General features: G+C 34.7%; 1 protein-coding gene across 1 annotated transcript; it reads left to right on the forward strand.

Annotated features, from left to right (window-relative positions):
* The first annotated feature begins 1,718 nt into the window (after positions 1-1,718).
* Positions 1,719-14,930, forward strand: LOC129941369 (nuA4 complex subunit EAF3 homolog). Its single transcript, XM_056049983.1, has 4 exons — positions 1,719-1,884; positions 1,947-2,064; positions 2,152-2,264; positions 13,622-14,930. The coding sequence occupies exons 1-4, from the start codon at positions 1,857-1,859 to the stop codon at positions 14,530-14,532; spliced, it is 1,170 nt and encodes a 389-aa protein (XP_055905958.1). The 5' UTR covers positions 1,719-1,856; the 3' UTR covers positions 14,533-14,930.
* The last annotated feature ends 5,853 nt before the right edge of the window (positions 14,931-20,783 follow it).

The raw sequence follows: 20,783 nt of genomic DNA on the forward strand, positions 1-20,783 counted from the left end.
ATAAATTGAGAACTAAAACAAAGCAACTTCAACGCCGAGAATATTTAGAACAAGGGTAAGTGTATTACACGTACTAGTTCTTTAACGCTAGCACAAACTTAATTATAGGACAATAACAAAACAAAATCCAAATGGTATGTATTTATTAGTAGAGGTATTTATTAGCGATTGCTGCCTCTACCGCTATCTTGAGTCACCTTCAACTTTTTCGGATTTATGGATTTGCGAAACTTTCCACAAGTATATTATTATAACCTTTTATTTTCCTTTATTTTTATTTCTTCTTTTACTTCAATTTTAATCCTTCTTTTTTTTTTAAACAATCTTGTCTTCTAAATTATCTGTTTTGCTTTTAAATCTCCTTTTGTTTTCTGGCGACGGCCCAGCTTTCCGCAAACAATTCGGGTCGCCGAGAATTAAACAAATTGTAAAAATATGTGTTGACAAAAATCTTCCTTGTTTTTCAAAAACTTATTGATTTTCTTGATATAATATGGACTGAATCTAGGAAAGCTATTATTTATTTAACAACACTACGACTACAAATCGTTTCCTCACCTTACGTTTAATTATTTACCAAACACACCCTTAAAACAATTTTCTGAAATGAGTTCTGAAATTTGAAAAATTCAATTCTGTTTGCTATTAATAATTAAATTTATTACAATAAAATGATTTTAATATGTAGTTTTTATAACAAAATTATAACTTAATTTGCTAATGAGCTAATGAAACTTAAACTGTAGTTCAAAACGGATGTTTTCGATTAAAAAAGTGAAAAGAAACATCGGAAAACATGGAAAGAAAAACAAGAAAGGACAAAGTTGTATTTTTTTGTTGGATTCTACATATGTTTATTCCACATAACGTCAAAATTACAACTGCAACGTTGATTAATAATTAACTCTTGTTTTTGTTCGTATCACTTGTGAGTTCTCTCAGGGAGTAAGTTGAAATTCAAGCATTGCTCATAAATATTTATTTTAACTCAATTTATATATGTAAATCCTACTTCCAAAGCCACCTGTAAGCATTATTTACATGAGCACGACCAACGAATATTCGTCGATTTTGACATTTCTTTCACATGAGTGTTTTAAATTAGTCGCGAATGAATGAACAAGAATGATTATTTTAGGTTAATTACGCGCGATTTCTTTTTCATTGCGGGTGTGGACAATGTGAAACGTGAATAAAGTTTGACAGCTCGTATCAACTAACATTTTTTTTCGCAACGAATACATTTGTTTTCTTAAATTTATTAATATATGATATTGAAAAGTAAAAGTATGCTTTATTAATCAAATAGAAACGGTATTGCTATCGTTTTGTTAAGAATTTGTGTGGAAATATGTCTTCAAATGTATAAACTCACATTTTGTAATTCATTCGTCGTTCGTTGGTCGCGCTCATGTGAATACTGCCTTAGGTTACGGTGAACGTAAGAAAACAGCTCCATGATAGTACTGTAGATTTTATATACAAATATGAAATGTTTTAAGATTTCTCTTGAGTATTATGTAAAAAGATTTTGTTCTGCAAACACAACAGTTGTCAGAAATGGTAAACTTTAAAATTTATGATGACGGGCATTTTTCTCTAAAAACAACCTTATCACTTTTTATGGTTAATATTATCCCCTAAAGTGGCATCCCCGCATATTGTAGGGAAATTTTCAGACAAAAAGAGATAGTTATATAAACAAACAATTTCCAGTACAGCGCCAAATTATTTTTGTCACAATTTTCATTTATGGGAGAAAAATTTTCGATTCTAAAGAAGTTTATCATCAAGTTTTCGTTTATTTTTTGTCATCGATACAAAACAAAATATTTGATAAAACATCTATCAGTGATATGACACCAAAATTGAAATTTTCCGAAGGTAAATAACGAGAAGAGAAAAATACTCTTAATAAAATATATATAAAAATTTGTTTTCTTCAGGTGAAAAAGTGCTGTGTTTTCATGGACCACTCATCTATGAAGCAAAGGCTCTTAAGAGCACAATCACAAAAGATAAACAAGTAAAATATTACATTCACTATGCCGGGTGGAATAAAAAGTAAGTTATTAATGCTAAACACCTGTTAGCATAAATGTAATTAAACATAAATCATCACAAATGTTTTTGTTCTATGTTGATATTTAGTTGGGACGAATGGGTGCCTGAGAACCGAGTTCTGAAATACAATGAAGCAAATGTACAAAGGCAGAAGGAGGTATCAAAACAGCACTCCTCGTCCGCTGGACGGAATAAGAAAGGTAAGGTGTTAAAGTTTTGACTTATAGACTACAATTTGTGTCAAGATGACCAGTTGTTCCGCTTTTAATCAAAAGCAGCTAGCTGCATTTATGTCTTAAACTATTTGGTTCCTTATTGAACCGAAACTGCTATTATATGCATTTTATTGTCATTTTTTGTCAACTTTTATGATGGTCTTTCTATCCCACCGAAGGCTTTGGCCCACAAATATAAAGGTATCTCACCTATCTTCCCCATTTGAGTTTTCTTTATTTTAGGATTGTATTTGAGATCTAGTCTACTTCGGTGTAAGGTGTTCTAATATGAATTGTTTTGACGAACTGTTTCCCGTTGATTTGATTTAAATAATACAATTTTTTTTTTAGCACTGCGGCCTTTATGGTCTATGGTAGGGTCTTTAAAACATAAGTATTCTTATCACAGGTTCCGTCGTAATAGATTCGCAGTACAAACTCCTGAACAAAATTGTCTGTAGTTTCCCAATGAATAGGTATTTTTGGCAGTTTTATTGTTTGCAGTTCAACTTACAAAAATGCAAAAATACAATTCATCGGCTACCGGGTTGTGGAAATGGCCTCGTATAACAAGTCTCTCCATCTATCCCAATCGCGAGCCGACGTCTTTCAGTTGCGCACTCCAAGGCTTCGGGTGTCTACATCTAAAATTAACTACAAAGTACTTTCGAAGCTGGTTCCTCTTTGCTCATTCGAGCTATAGGTGTCCAGAACACCTCAGTGAACCGAGATTCATTTTTGTCACAATATCAGCTTTGAGGTAGATACATACAGGTCATGATTGTAGTGTCTTTGGAATCTTTGTTCCTCACATAAGGGAGCAACAATTGTCCGCAAGAGTTTTCTTTTGAACGCAGAAAGAGGTCGGACTGCCTTTTCCTAAGCACACTGGTCTTGAATCCATATTTTTGTAGTGGCAGCACAATCGTGCTGTACAGCAGCAGTTGGAAGTTATGTTAAGGTTTCTAGACTTAAAGGATTTGACAGACTGAAATAGGTTATAATGGTTTTAAGCAATCGCCACGTATTTTTTCTTCATTGGTGTTATGAAGAGCATACAAAAAATACCACCCTCCCCCTGAAGAAAAGTAAATTAATTTGTATAGTTTTAACGTTATTAACTACAATTTCATTGAAATTTTAAGTGTGGAAAGATAGAAAGAATATATTGGGAGAAAATGCGGAGCGGAGCATAAACTGCAATTCTTTAGAAACCAACCTCGAGAAGGTGTTATAAGACTGAATGGCATTGAAATTTCAAAAAGAATAAAAGACAATCATTTGAAGTCAAAAATTCTTTGAAGCCTTAAGAGTCTAATCAACATTATGAAGTTGGTCAACTCGCCAATGTTTTGATCATCAGATTTTGTCGTTAGTGGGAGAAGTTTTCCAAAGCGTCTTTCAACTATTTTGCGTCAATCATATAATTTCACAAGTTCTTAAACCCTTTGTTTCACAGGGGTTTCACTTTTACTTTCATTTCGAAAACAAAATCCATTTGTGCAAAATGTAAATGACACAAATATATTTGCAACACAAATTTTTAATGTTGGATTTCGCGTATTTTCTTTATTCATTGCATAATTGCAACACCAACGGTCTTCATTTTAAACTAAAAAAAATCAAATGGTGAACATTTACTTATTTGTTTACATCTTGACACAAACGAGCAGAATTAGTCCGAAATTTATATTTCTGTGTGCCAATACTTTTTCGATTTCATTCGGAACTTACGATATAAATTTATTTGTATTCGTACCTTAAGGGTATGTCTCCCGCAGAAGCGAACTCAGAACTCATGTAAATGAATTTGAATGTATTAGTGAAAGATCGTTACTCTCTTCATTATCAAATTCAAAATTTGAATTTCCAATTACTCTATATTTGCCTCTTGATCTTTTTTGTCTCTCAGAGCGAGGGATATATTTCCGCACAAGCAGCCAATCAAAGAAATAAGAAATAGAACAACGTTGCATGATAAACCGTTTTTTTTTGTATGGCTAGTTAGGTAGATTTGTTGTTGTCTTTTGCATATGGTTCGAATTTTATAAAGCAAGTGGGTATTTTGCTATCGAAGGAGATGTTTTTTTCTTGAATTTCTTTTTTTGGGCGACATTTTCTAATTATTGAAAATACCTATTTTATTTTAATATTTTTTAACTTCCCATTGGAAGTTATTGTAATGGGTCCGATTTGTCAAATTGAAAATTTTGACATTTCTAGAGGTTTCAAGGTCCCTAGAGATGAAATAAAAAAAAAGATGTCTGTGCGTGCGTGTGTACGAACGTTCGTACGTCCGTACGTTCGCGACGTTTTTTTCGTCTTCCATAGAACCTACGTACACACGCACGCATAGACATCTTTCTAAAAATCTTTTATTTCGACTCTAGGGACCTTGAAACGTCGAGAAATGTCAAAATTTTCAATTTGACAAATCGGACCCATTATAATAATTCCTATGGGAAGTTATAGTACGCAAAAAAAATCAAGAAAACAAAATATATGACAGCGAATTCACGATACCTACAATACCTCTTTACCCTTTTTTATACCTACACTACAATGTGCAACCACAAAACTTGCCGAAAGTTGAACCAAAAATCAAATTCTGCGTATACGATTGACTACGTAACACCCAAATCACGAGTCCATGACCTTACATCATACCACATACTAGAAATAAAAAAATATTTCTAAGAAAAGTCTTTTTTTTTGTTGTATTTTCTGTTATTGTACACCGCAAGCAAAACAAAGAATACAAAAACTAAATGAGCCATGAGACCAACAACAACAAAAATCTGAGAGAGGATGGGCGGGCGAAATTCTTTTGCAAAGAATTCTCTTCTTGAGCGCTGAGATGCAGTGGCATTCTTGGGAACTGGAAACTTCATTGTGTGCGTTTACAAGGAAATTTGTTGTTAAAAAATGCAAAATAGACCTCTTTTATAAAAATTAAATTAAATAAGCAGTAGACGCAAGAACTTTTTACTTTTTTAAATAGAATAAACAAAATGCCAAAAAAATAAAAAAAATATTTTGCAATTATATAAGCTCCCAATCCCCCACAATTGCACCACAAATGTTGTTATATTGAAATGCATTTTTAATTATGTTGCGACAAATATTTTTTTTTTTCAAAATCGATAGTAAGAGTAATATATATGGTCCTTTTTTTTTTAAAAAAAAAATTAAAACTAAAAAAAAAAAATCAGCTCGCCCCATGAATTCGCAAAAAATATTGGAAAAAAAAGAATGCATTTTGGATTTTTTGTCTAAAAACGTTACTATAACTATTTTTAAAAAAATAATTTAAAAGCAAATATCTGAACATATATTTAGAATTTGAAAAAAAGTTAAATTGACTTAGCTAGATGTTATACTTTGGAAGTTTTATCAAATTTTGCACCTATGCCACAATGCAAATTTGCCCTATTTTTCATAGTTTTCTACAATTTTTCTTGGAATAAAGAAATAAATTTAAAAAAAAAGGAAATCGATGCTATTTATAAAAATTTATTGTTTTTTGGAAAAAAATATAAAAAAAAATAAAAAATTATATTTTACACACTGCCCCATTGATTTTCGCAAGTAACTACCTGAATTTAATGATTTTTTTAGTGATTCTAGTGCTGTTAAGGAACAAACAATTTTTTTTAATTTTTTATTCCTTAATACATATTTAGCCCAATATATTTTCAATCAAAACCCGTTTATTTCGTTTAAATATTTAAAAAAATGTGAACGCTACAAAGCTAAGCGCAAAGCACCAATCAATTTTCTTGCATGCGACATGCCCTTAACACAATTTTGGGGGGAATTGATACTAGAGACTTATTGATTGGTTGCAAGTCCATAAGTATTTCTTTTTATGAAAAGTGCCTTTGAAATTAGTAAATCATGAACAATTTCTTTCTTTTTAATTTGATCATCGAAATCTACTTTTGATCGAAACCATAAAATATACAACCATAAAATATACAAAAGTCAATTGATTTCGATCATTCCAAATCTCGTTTGACTCGACTTGATTACATCTATTTGTACATTTTTCATTCACTCCAAACTGTCTGCAAACGTTTTGAAAATAAACATATCAAACGTACCTAGCTTATTATGTATAGCTATCTTCAAAATAATAGTAACAATGCCTAATTTTTGGTAGCATTATGTGTACTACTTTTACTAGGCAAATATTAAATTAATTAGAATTGGTAGTTAGTTAAAATTGTTAGTTTTTTCATATTAGAGGTACAGTTGTGTTAAAAAAAATAGGAGTGCCTGTTCTTTTTAGATTAAATCGTGACTCAAAAGTTGTATAACTTTTTTAAATTTATTTTTTCTTTTGTACAAAATAGGTAATCCAGTCTTTTATTATTATGCTTAAGGACTACTTTGTTTAAAACAAATAAGGTAGTAAAAACATGAATTTTATCAAAATAATAGGTGTAAACAAAATAAAGTATAAAAAACAAAAAAAAATATTCAATATTAAGATTCTTTTGTCAGTATTTTGTGGAAAATCCTTTGTTTTTTATAATTGCTACACATCTGCGTGGCATAGAGTTCACAAGGGCCTGACAACGCTCAACTGGAATTTGGTTCCATGTTCCTCGACTGCGTCCCACAACTGCCTCGAATTCAAGGGTCATCGTCGAGAAACACCCTTTTTCACATATGCCCATACATTTTCTATGGCAGGCGACTAAGCTGGCCAGTCCATGACCTCAACCCCATTGACCCGACAAATTCCTTGGCAGACTTACTGGTGTGTTTCGGGTCGTTGTCTTGTTGAAATACCCATTTAATCGGCATATTCCAACTCGCATAAAGCAGCATCACACTGGACATTATATCCACATAAACGCGTCCATCGTGCCAATGATTTGATGTATGGGGCCAACACCAGCATATGAGAAACTGCCCCATGCCATCACTTTAGCACCTCCATGCTTTACCGTTTTAATGGTGTACCGAGGCTTAAACTCTGAATTTTCTGGCCGTCGGACGTATTGCCTAGAGCCAGTTCCACCGAATAAAACAATTTTGGTCTCGTCAGTCCACAAAATGTTCCGCCATTTCTCTGCAGGCCAATTAGCATGGCTTCTTGCAAATTTCAAACGAGCGGCTACTTGTTTTTTTGTAAGCATCGGCACTTTTCGTGGACTGTCCGAGATCTTCCTGGATCATCTTAGAGGACGCAAAAAAGGATCCTTTCGGCTGTAGCGAACAATACGACGATCGTCATTTTCACTCGTTTCTCATTTCCGTCCCCGGGTTTCGACTTTTTTTTTCATATTTTACAGCATTGGCGATCATTTGGTCAGAGCACTCCAATATCAATTTTATATTCTTATACGTTTTTCCTTCATTTCGCAACTTTTGTATGATTTCCCGTTTTTCGTCGGTGCAGTGCTCTCCTCGACCCACTAGATATTCGATATTCCAACTATTTAATATTCCTATTTTAATTTAGTTACTTACTGTTTATTTTTTTAAGTTTCTGATTTTTTTTTACGTACAATAAACTCACACTCTTATTATTTTGAATAGCCTGATTGAGAGTAAAGATCATTTGATCTCTGGTTACAAATGTAAACGGTTATGAATTGCAAACCAGTTCATTGTTTTATCATCTTTAATGTCCCGTTATACTTACCGTTAGAGAAATGGGCTGATTATCAGTATACACATGGTAAAAAAAAACACTTGAGCAAATTTTGTAAAAGCACTCCTATTATTTTGAACTCAGCTGTGTGTTCTTAAAACATAGGCATTGCAAAAAGCTGTTTAAAAAAAAATAAAACTCAATAAATTTTACACAAAACAAGACATTTTTAGAAACCAATATAATTTTTTATTTTATTATAAATTTAAATTCAATATTTTGTTGAAAGACCTTTATTTTTTAACACTGCATTTATTCCATTTGGCACTTTTCTTGTGGAATCGAATACCAAAATTCTTGTACAGTTTTCCATGAACTCGTTTTGTTGTAAGGTTTCTGCTTACTAACCTCAATCTTCAGATCCCTGCAAACTATCTAACTCGATTCTACAATGAAATTGTTCGAATTCGAAAAATTGGTACGAGAATCGAACAGTTCTAGTAGTGCCACCTATATTCTTATTAACTTTCGAATAAACGAGGAACTACGTAACTCGAAAGTAGAATTCAAAACAAGGCAAAATCGAAAATAATCACTTTATATCAAATGTGTTTGCGAGCGAAGATTTTTGTCAAATTGTAAGTAAAATATTATAAATTATTAATATTAAATTTGAATTTGAAAGTTTTTCATTCAACGTTTTGTGTTTTATTATTTTATGAGGGGCGTTCAATATATTCTCGGTATCGATATGAAGGAAAATGCAAATTCAATTTAAATTGTTTTTGTTTTTCAGTATAATCTCCCCTTACATCAATGCATTTGTTACATCTTGAGATAAGCTTTTTTAAACACTCAAAAAAATAAGTTTCATCTTTCCCTGCAAAATACCCATTTATTACCGACTTGAGTTCTTCATCACCCGAAAATCTTTTTCCACGAAGACATTTTTTCAAATCCGGAAACAGGAAGTAATCACTAGGGGCAAGGTCTGGACTATAGGGTGGATGTTGAATTTCTTCAAAACCACAATCTCGCACAGCAGCCTTGGAAACTCGCGCCGTATGAACAGGAGCGTTGTCATGAAGAAGCAACACACCCGCTGCGAGTTTACCCCGTCTTTTCTTTTAATTTCCTCCCGCAAATTATGCAAAGTGGAAGCGTAGGATTTTGCGTTGATGGTTTCACCTTTTTTTGTACTCACTGAGTAAGATTCCCTTTGAGTCCAAAAAAACTGTGGCCATGAGCTTCCCGGCAGACGGAGTAACTTTGAACTTCTTCGGGGGGTCTGTTCCTTTTGTATGCCAGTGCATGGACTCTTGTTTGCTTTTAGGGTCATAGTGGTGAACCCATGTTTCGTCCCCTGTAACAATCCGATGCATAAAACCGTCCGCGTTCTCACTACACATCTCCAAAAGCTCTCTACAGCATGCGATTCTCACTTTTTTCTGAGGCGCTGTGAGCATTCGTGGCACCCACCTTGCACTGACCTTTGAAAGGTTAAGATGGTCATGAAGGATGGTGTGAATGGTACCAGTCGAAAGCTTGGTGATCTCTGCCATCATTTTCACCTTTATTCGGGCATCCTCGAGAACAAGTTTTTCGACTCCTTTGAGGCTTTCTCCCGTACAAGCGATAGCCGGGGCGCCGGAGCGGGGGTCGTCTTCAATGCTCTCTCTGCCTCTCTTGAACTCACTTGACCACTTTTGCACAGTTGATAATGAAGGTGCGGAACCCTGGTAAACTGCCACCATTTCTTCGTGAATAGTTTTTTTGACTTTTTCCTTGCTTAGAGAAAAATATAATTACAGCGCGATGCTCAATTTTCAACATCATCGTCTCAGTTGCCATTATGATTCTGTTTAAATAGAGATTTAACGGTAAATAATAATCACATTTATATGAAATTTTACATGAATGCACTAAAATAATAGTATTACTTGATAAATAAGTCAATTTATATATATAACCACAGCTTCACCCCGATACCAAGAATATATTGAACGCCCCTCCTACCATACCAACTACACCGGGAATTCCTGATTTTTGCCAAAAATATGACTTTCGTTTCTCTTCCTGATTCATTTCAAAATTCATCATCAGCGGGCACAGGACACTTTCGATTGTAGTCACAACTTCGGCAAGTATTTTTCACATGGTTTGCTGTGCACAACCAGCATTCTTGTAATCACCGATTTGGTTTTGGTAACCTCTTCTTGCCAAAAACTTCAATGCTGCTTATGACTTAATGATCATCGGAATAGCATTTTGTCTTCTGCGAGAAGTCATGTCGTATGATATGGCGTTAAGTAAGAACATAAATCCGTTTTTAGAAAGACGATAGTTCTTAACAAAACTAAAACAAAAGTATATATTTTTCATTAAGAAAACGTTCAAATATTCTATCGTATACATATATAAAGCGTCCTCAAAATACCTTTTTTTTGAAAATGCTATAAAAACATGGAATGTAACTTCGGCTGTGTTGAAACTTAAATTTTTCCAATATCCTCCACCTCCTTTTTTTCACAAAAAATCGTTCAACATGGCCCGATAACAATCGCCATTCTGCGTTCAGTTTGCTCGTACCGTTCTTCATTTTCTTGCTAATTAAACCAAATTCCAACGGTGTCCAGTTTTGTTATAATTATTCTTGTCCAAAAGTTTGATGTTTTTTTTGTTTTTTTAACTGTCAAACGACTCGATACTCGTTCGAAAGTAAATAGAAATGTGTTTGAAAACAAGTTGGTATAACCGGGATTCGATTCTATTTATACGTAGTACCATAAAATCAAAAGTAGAATCGAGTTACATTATTTTAGTTAGTTTTGTACACGGATAATTTTTGCGGATTGTACCATCCATTCCGAATAAATTTACTCTAGTTTTGTCGCTTCGAAGCTTCTTAGCCTGAAGTAGGTAAGGTTAGGTTTGAGTGGCTGTCCAGATGTCATTGACGCACGTAGACCTCAAGGATCCATTGTGATACCACTAATGAAGTTTCTCATGGGAGAGTAATGAACTTAAACAAACCATTTCGTACTTTTAATAAAGTTAGAGCGACGTTTTGTGTCAATCGTTGCCAGTTCACTAGTATTATCGAAGAATGGATTACCGAGAAAGTTATTTCTTCTAATGGAGAGTGTTGGAAATGTACATGGAAGGTGTTGGACTGTTTCGCCCTCCTCCTCGTCCATGCAGCTTCTACAAAAGTCATTTGTATAGACCCCTAGCCGCAGAGCATGTCTACCTATTAGGCAGTGTCCTGTTATTACTCCAATTGTAGAGCTTATACTTTGTCTGCTCAGGGATATCAAGCCTTTTGACCGTTTTAAGTCAATACTTGGCCATATTTGCTTGGTTGCCAGGCAGGTGGTTCTTGTGACCATCTAGCATTGTTGTTTCTAAAGCATATTGCTTGAGAAGATATTTGCGTGTAGCAAGTGGTGTTCCTATGTTATGTTTTTGTCTAACATTAGGCAGAAGTGTTCCGTTTTTGACGAGCTCATCGGCTTTGCAATTTCCCGGAATGTCTCTGTGGGCCGGCACCCAAATGAGGTGAATGTTAAACTGTTCCGTGATCTCATTCAGAGATGATCGACAATCGTGGACTATTTAAGAGTTTGTGGATACAGACGCGAGAGATTTAAGAGCGGCTTGGCTGTCCGAGAAGATTCGTCCTTGCAAGATATAACGTTTTCTTTGAGCCAGGATAGTGCTTCTTTAATCGCCATTACTTCTGCCTGGAATACTCTACATTGATTGGGAAGTCTATAGGTTAGACTGAGATTCAGTTGTTCCGAAAAGATACCACTACCAACTCCGTGGTCTTTGAACCGTCTGCATAGAAGTGTACCGCATCGTCTTCCAGGGGTCTCTCTTCTTCCCAGGAGGATCTTGAAGGAATGGATACATGGAAGCTTTTACCGAATAACATTTTTAGGGTGGTATAGTCTAAGCGATCTGGGATAGATCTAAAACTGTCTAGAATAGTAGAATGTCCAGTATTGTTACTGTTCAATTGAGAGGTGGCTCTAAGCCTCACACATGAGTTGGCTGCCACCATTTTGGAGAAGATGTCAAGAGGTTTTAGGTTTAAAAGCACTTCCAGTGGTGCGGTTGGTGTTGAGCGAAGTGCTCCTGTGATGCACATACCTGCTGACCGCTGGACTTTGATGATATTATTTTGATTTACCATCTTGTCCAGTGCGGTTCACCATACGACAGCTCCATAAATGAGTATCGGTCTGATTACCGAAGTGTATAGCCAGTGGGTTATTTTTGGGGAGAAGCCCCATATTGATCCTATGGCCTTTTTACAAGTAAAAAGCGCTACAGTAGCCTTTTTTTACTCTTTCATCAATATTTGCCTTTCAATTTAGTTTTTTGTCTAAAATGAGCCTAAATATTTAGCTTGTTCGGAAAAGCTTAATGGTATTCCTTTAATCTTGGGTGGGCTAATCTGAGAAATTTTATATCTTCTTGAAAAGAGTATTAATTCTGTTTTATGTGGATTGAGCAAGCCACATTGCTTAGCCCATTTTGTTAGACTATATTGCAACGTCGTCAGCATAGGAAATCACCCTGAAACCCTCTGCTTCCAATGATGTAAGTAGGTCGTTTCCTACCATGTTCCATAAAAGAGGCGAAAGCACCCCAACTTGGGGGGTGCCTCAACTCACCGATCTGGTGGTAGTAAAACTTCTCATGCTAGAAGTTATTGTCCTGCTTTTGAGCATGAGACTTATAAGATCTATGAGTGATTTCTCTAACTTCAGCTTATCCATTGCTGTTGTGATCGCCTGGTTACTAACGTTGTTGGAAGCTCCTTCAATATCTAGGAACCCTATTCTTTGTATTCGAGGGAATATTCAATAATACTTACCAGCGAATGAAGTGCTGATTCTACTGATTTTCCCTTAGAGTAAGCAGGTTGAACTGTGGAAACCGATACCAATCGGGATGTGCCCTCACCGTTCGAGTCAATTCCACATGTCGCAAAATGTGTCTCTCCGAATGGGGTGTCCCTTCTTGGGGTCGCTTGCAAGGTTCTAGCAGGAGCGGGGAAGAGGTGAGGTGTGGAATTGCCGCCCTTGGGACAGCCGAGCGTCACAGCTGTTCCACTGACGGGTAATTCTTTCAAGTAAAGGTTGCTGCTAGTAGAGGGAGAAAGACTCCCGCTACTAGTGGCAACCACAGGGTTGACAACCCATTCACACCCCTGAGTTGGCTCGACAGCCTTTTCAGGAGATGTGACCGCATTGGCAGGCATGTCGCGATTTTTTTGTTTGATTATTGTTCTATTTGATTTTTGATTTGATTTTTTTCATTTTATTTCTACGAGTAATGCGGAAAGACGGTCAGCCGGTTAGCCTGAAGTAAGTCATTGTAAATTTTAGCAAAACAGATCCACCTCTGGTTGTGTATTTTTTTAGTAAGGTCCCTTTTTTCCCATCAACGTAGCCTTGCCGCTTGTCATTTTATCCTTTCTCATGTAGGCTAACAATTTTCCGTAAGACATTTCTCTCAAATGCGCTTAAGGTCGTTCCTCTTGTTCAAATGTGATATCTGATAATGAAAAAAAAAACATATCAAGGTCTTAGAAGTTTCTTAGGTTATTATCCACTTATAAGACACTGAAACATACTTGCTTCTTTCTTCATTGCACCTATACCTGCTTAACTTAGTTTCAATATTGTTTTGAATACAAAAAACTACGTTTTCTTTCTTATTTTAGCAACACCAAAGGGAAAGAAGAGCGACAATGGTGCTGTAGTAAGCAGCAGTTCAGGTGCCTGTACACCAAAAGACGGAAGCGAATCAAGAGCCTCCACACCATCCAAAGATGTAAGCACTCCGCTAGCAGCCCCCTCAACTTCAAGTAGACGTTCAAAACCCGCAGCAGCAACAACTGCAGCCACAAGTACAACCACAAATACACCTGCACCTGGACCCACGCCTTCTGTCAGCAGTAATGCAACAACACCATTATCCACGGGAACAAATAATAACACTCCTGCTACACAAATACCAATCGTTTCATCCGGAACTGATTTTGAATCCAATAAAAAGAAACGTTTACGAATTGACGTTTCTGTTGAAAATGAAGAGCAGTTCCTCTCGAAAGTCGAGGTCAAAATCAAAATCCCAGATGAACTTAAACCATGTCTTGTGGACGACTGGGACGCAGTTACCCGCCAACACAAATTACTTGACATACCAGCAAAAATATCAGTTCAAGACATAATAGACTCATATATTGCATTCAAGAAAGCATCAAAGTCATCAAATCCCTCTAAAGAAGTGGCCGTTAATGATGTTGCTAACGGTTTAGTTGAATATTTCAACGTAATGTTAGGATCTCAGCTGCTTTACAAGTTCGAAAGACCTCAATATGCCGAAATACTTAGGCAAAACGTTGATGTGCCAATGTCAAAGTTATATGGTGCATTCCATCTCTTAAGATTGTTCGTCAAACTAGGATCCATGTTGGCCTTTACCACATTAGATGAGAAGTCTTTGCAAATGCTGCTTGGCCATCTTAATGATTTCCTTAAATTTTTGGTCAGAAACAGTGGACAATATTTCAGCATGTCAAATTTTGTCAATGTCAGCCCTGAATACCATAGGAACACACAATTCGTTTAGGAATTAAATAGGCAATTCTTGGATAAGTAAAGGCTATTTTTTGTGAATGGTTGCGAGTAGTGTGGGGCATTTATAACTTGCAAAAAATAATAAATAGATATCATACATGCTGTCGACTGTCGAGCCTTGAAAAACATGCCTTATTTGATTTTCATTTATTATTTAATAAAAATGGATTAATACATTTTTATAACACGCATGTTGTTATGTGCCCCACTTTTATAATAATTATTATTTTTTATTTCTTGAATATGAAATCATTTTATGAGCGTGTATTTTGCTTTTATGTGTTATTGAGTCTTACTTTTAATTTTAAGAATTAGTTTAACAACAACCAAACAAAATAATAACTATTATACAGATATAATAAAAATTATAAAATAAAATATCCAAATCAATATTTTAATAAAACAAATTTTAATTCAAATCCCTGCATAAGTAAAAAATTGAAAATTATCGTTGATCACAATTCGTAAACAGCTTTCAGTTTCTTTTATCATCACTTGGTCAATATGTTGATTAAAGTGAAAATATTCCAACAAACTTCTCCATCTCGATGTCCTTTACTCCACTCACTTTCTATGCACACAGGACCGTGGATCACGCGAAGAAATTTTCCCTCGAAACAACCAATATACTTACATCAGCTTTTGTCGTAGTCCATGCTTCTGCACCGTATAGCATGACATCGCGCTGAGTTCTTTTGGTTTTAACAATGTATTCAGGATATTATAGTAATTGGAAAGAATTTTAAAAGATATTGTCTCTAGTGTTGACGTGGGAGGACGATGCCTTTCCTGGTCTAAAGCCACACTGATAAACACCTATCATGTTGCTGACGATGGACTTTAGACGTCGCGAATGTTCAATTCTTAACCGGTATTTATTTCCCCTCCAGAATGGGTTATTTTCATATCAAAAGTAACCAAAAAGCCGTTGGTTTCAATTTAAAATAAATACACACAACATAACAATATTTTTCTTTTATACGTTTATGCCAAAACGAAATTATTGATGAACGAAATGTGGCAATATGGAAATATGTCCATCCTATATAGATGACATACATTTAGCGTTTTAATAAATACAGGAAAATTATGTTCGATAAAAATACCTCTATTTCTCTCAAGCATCAATTTTTCCCACTTGCTTGGGTACCTAAGCATTCAAGACCTTTAAGGAAAAATCCCACTTTATCGCTTGTTTCAGTTCGAATACTCTTATCATTTTAAAAATCATGCCAACTTAAACCTTTAAAGATTTAAAATTATGAAAAAATAAATAAGTAATATCATGTTTTAAAAAATCTCACTTTTTAGTTCCTTCACTGAGCTTAGTATAACCCACGTACTGCTCAAAGTTACTATATGATGTTAGGTTTAAGGTGGAGGCCTCAACGGGTCTTATTAAGTCGATGAGCACTACAAAACCATGCTCAAAAATATTTTCCTCCTTAATTGGATGGATATTAGGTCAGAAATATAAAGTTTCATGAAACAACTTGACATTCGCGTAGGGGCTTCTGCGGTTCAATGTCCATAGTATATTTTTTCAAATTTATTTTAGTCTGGCCTGATTGTACTTTGAAGTACATGGACGTAAGCGAAGTACACGAACGTAAGCGAAGTATATGGACGTAAGCAAAGTACATGGACGTAAGCGAAGTACATTAACGTAAGCGAAGTATATGGATGTAAGCGAAGTACATGGACCTAAGCGAATGTTGATTGTCTTATGCTCTGTCTAAATGAAATCAAAGGGTTTGGAAATCAACACTAAAGAATAATTTCAAGCCGTATTTTTCAAATCTATAAAAGTATTAAATTTCAGGTTTGTTCAAAATTTCAAACTGAGTTATATAAAAAAAAGCAAAGGAAACGATGGGATATAAGCTGAATACCTAAAGTTCGGCAACTTTTCATTGGCCAACTGGTTGACTACTATTTTCAATCAGGTTTTGGTCAGCGAGGAAGTCCCAGACCAATGGACGAAATCGGAAATAATTCTCATACATACAAAAGGGAACAGGGACGATATCAACAATTATCGCCTGATAAGCATAATATCATCGATATACTAGGTTTTTGCGAAGTGTTTATTTGAGAGAATGAAAACCACTCTTAATTTAAATCAACCTTTTGAACAAGCCGGTTTTAGATCAGGTTTTTCAACAATAGATCTTCTACAAACCGTTAATCAAATAATAGAAAAATGCAAAGAATATAACATCACAATATACTTTGCCTTCATCGATTTTGCAAAAGCGTTTGACACAGTAGAGCAGAGATTTATTTGGAAGGCGCTTCTCAATCAATTTTTAGACGAAAAAATAGTTCGAATCTTAAAGAAAATGTATGACAGGAGCACATCCCACATAAAAACGGAATGCATGGGACCAGATTTTAAAATATCGCGAGGTGTAAGACAAGGAGATCCAATTTCACCAGCACTCTTTTCCGCAGCCTTAGAAGGAGTATTTAGAAAGCTAGACTGGGAAGACAAAGGATTGAAGATAAATGGCAAATGTCTCTCAAACCTCCGATTTGCCGATGACATTATAATTATCGCAAACAGCAGTGAAGAACTTCAAACGATGCTGAACGAACTGTGCTCGGAATGCGGAAATATTGGGTTGTCAACAAATCAACAGAAAACTAAAATTATGACAAATGGTGCTTATGATCCAGTTAGTGTTAATAACAATATATTAGAATACGTTGAAGACTACACACATGTACGTTGGTCAGATTCTCTCATTCAAAGACAAGGAAAAAAAGGATATAGAGCAGTGAATGACGAACGCTTGGAGGCAGTTCTGGAACGTTAAGCATCTTCTTACATTGAATATTTCGAAAGGAAATATGTGTTTGACTCAACAGTTCTTCCAGTCCTCACCTATGGGTGCCAAACTTGACAAGTCACGAAAAACACTGAAATGAAAATCCAATCATGTCAGAGAGCAATGGAGAGAGCTATTTTGAACGTTCATATTGCCCAGCAAATTAACCATCAGAATATAAGAAGTCAAACTAATTTTGAAGACGTTAGACACAGGCTTAAGAAACTCAAATGGGAATGGGCAGGACATGTAATACGTACACCTGATAATCGATGGACAAAATTAGTAACCGAATGGATACCCTTAGAAAGCAAAAAAAGCGTAGGTGGACAACATAAACGCTGGAAGGATGACATCCAAATATGCCCACTTTATTGGAGAGAAGCACTAGATAGAAGAAGATGGCGAAGTCTGGGGGAGGCTTATGCTCAGATAACCTAAAACTATACCTCTCTTCTCAAATAACGTATATATTTAAATTAGTTTTAAACCTTCATTGAATTATTTGTTTCTTGTAATTTAATTAATTTTACGTACACGTACTTGTTTACATGTAATGTAAATATATTTAATCAAATGGAAATTATAAAATTATTGTAAATTTTAAAGTATTAATGAGTGAATAAAGCTTGGAATAATAATATAAAGAGTCAAACATAATGAGAATTACCAGAAATTAAGTAACATACTAATTTCGTTTAAAATGTATATAGAAGAAAAAGATTTGTTCTTTGCAAAATCATCATTTAATTTATTGCTAAGGAAGTTGTATTTTATATTAGCCTTAAAACCACCGGTTTTCGTTGTCCTTAGTATTTTTAAAACTCATGTCAAAAAAATATAATGCCAAGATTCATACAGGACTTCTCAATTACTTACAAAAGTATTGTATTGTTTGTGCAACAAAAACTAAACGTAATAATGTCTACCAGTGTAACCTATAATACAATTAAAAACACACTTATGTACAGTGAACGTCACAGAACGATATAAACCACGGGTTCTTGGAACATTCATAACCTGTTATAATTTTTTAAGTCTAAAAAAAACAATCTGACATTCACAAATTTGTAAGAACTGCTCATAGACCTGGAGCCGCCAGCAAATTTTGGACGAAGAGTCATAACCAATATTCCTTGATGTGAATGTGCGCCGGGTAGGATTTTTTTCAAGCGTGGCCTGGGTAAAGCGTTCGAAAATAGTCATTATTCCAATTTTGAGGTCGAAATAAAATCCACTTGAGTGATACTTTCGATGTATCTTCCAATTAGAAAAATGTGTATCCAAGAAGTTCTATTTTCATCCAGACGCATTTTAAGCTTCAATGCATTTTTTAACTTCAAACCCCGATAGCGTTTTCTATAAGGTGGTTAGGTTAAACATCAAGAATTTGTTTGGACATTATATAAAACAAATGCCCTTAAATTAAATGAAGCACGATATGAGTTGTTTTACTAAAAATTGGAAGCCAACTTCGGAAAAAAATTAATTTAATTGTAAAGTATATGCTTAAACATTTTATCTATGTATATGCCAAATTTGGAAATATCCGGCAATGGATATAGGCATAAAGCTTTCCCCCTTTCATTGTTTTTAAGGGAATTGCGACTCCAGAAACCTTTGAAAACTTCTATGTAAATGAAAATGAAAGTGAAGGCATTGGTAGTGAAATCATTACTTAGAATATTTCATCCAATGAAGGATTTTCAAGCTAAATGTTTGGTTTTCATTCAATTTTATGATGTTGTGTGATGTTTATATTTATTGGTTATGCTTAAAATTAAAGATGCATCCCTGAGATCGTCTATGATGCGAATTCTAATCATTAAAAGTTTTCTCATATAGCATAAATGTTTTTTGGGTTTTATGTTGAAAAACGCATTTGAAAAACTATTTAAGTGTATCTGACAAGCAGAAGACTGAAAGTAAAACATCTTGGACACATTTTTATTTTTTCAGATTTTTTGATGTACCACCCTTTTGGTTATCATTTCGACCTCAAAATCGGAATGATGACCTTTTTCGAATAAAAATCAAACATATTCTGTCATTAGTAGAAATCTATACTTAAATAAGGCTTTTAAAAAGTTGGATAAGGTCTTCCAATCACATTCGTTCAAAATTTGGAGTGTTTCTTGCATGATTAATGTATTTTTACCAAAAAAACACTAGCCTCTGTTGATAAAATATTGAACATACACTTATGAAGTGATACTTTGATTTTAAATTGCATAACGTACAAAATTGATTCAAGCTGCAGTTATAGGGTCTAGCAATTAAACTAATAAGTTCACATCTTGCTTTAAAAGTGAATGAAATGTCCTTGTAGCTAAGTAAGTTATAGATGAGCTGAGAGTATAGTACTCTATCTGATTCGCGATCTTTATCAAAGGATTCTCGAACTAAGTCTTCATTCTTCTGTATAATCCTGTAAAGTTGCTCCTTTAAGTTGTTGAAATCTATATACATACAGTATCTCTCCACAAGTATTACCGATGTCTTGCTATTTTCCATCCACCAATCTTTATTCCTCAGTTCGTACAAAAGCATTTTTTTCGACACTCTGTTCTCCTGGTAGGTACAAGTTTTAATAATGTAATCAACCTGCGCCTTGAGTGTGCTCGTGAATACATAAATCGGTGTATCGGTGACACTCTGTTCTCCTGGTAGGTACAAGTTTTAATAATGTAATCAACCTGCGCCTTGAGTGTGCTCGTGAATACATAAATCGGTGTATTTTGCGGTAAGTTAAAGAGTTTTCTCAAAAAATTCCTTTGAAATATTTCTATAACTTCGTACTCATCTGCACCCCAGACCTGAGAAGCGTAGCAGAGAGTTGATTTCACAACGGCATCAAAAATTTTATATTTGGCTGAAAGGATTATTGTGTCGTTGAAAAAAAAAAAATGTCCATGATAAATTCAACAAGCATTGAGAAGTGCTGCGTTTTTCCAAAAGGTGTTTGTTGAAATTTAGGGTTGTATTTAGCTTTACACCTAAATATTTAATTTCCTTGGATATTTCTAAAAGATTTCCATTAAAATACCATCTATTTCCGATGAGGTTTCGTGAGAATCGTGAGATCATTATTTTTGACTTGTCTGTATTAATAGATAATCCCCACATACAATAGTAATTTGCTAAGCAATTTATCCTCAACTATAGGCTTTCTGGTGATTCCGACAACAGGAGAAGGTCATCAGCGTACAGTACCACATTTATAACAGAATCGGATATTCGTATTCCTTCAGGAAAGGCTTCCTCTATGTCACAGCAAAAACAAGAAGGCACTGAGTGAAAAACCTTGTTTTACTCCGGTACATGTTTCGAACTATTCTGAAAATATCTTCCCATCCCAGACTGCTGCATTAGTTCCAGTAAACATCGCTTTAATTACTTTCAAAAACCTAAT

Source organism: Eupeodes corollae, chromosome 1 (genome assembly GCF_945859685.1).
Source record: "Eupeodes corollae chromosome 1, idEupCoro1.1, whole genome shotgun sequence".
In the NCBI taxonomy this organism is placed as follows: domain Eukaryota; kingdom Metazoa; phylum Arthropoda; class Insecta; order Diptera; family Syrphidae; genus Eupeodes; species Eupeodes corollae.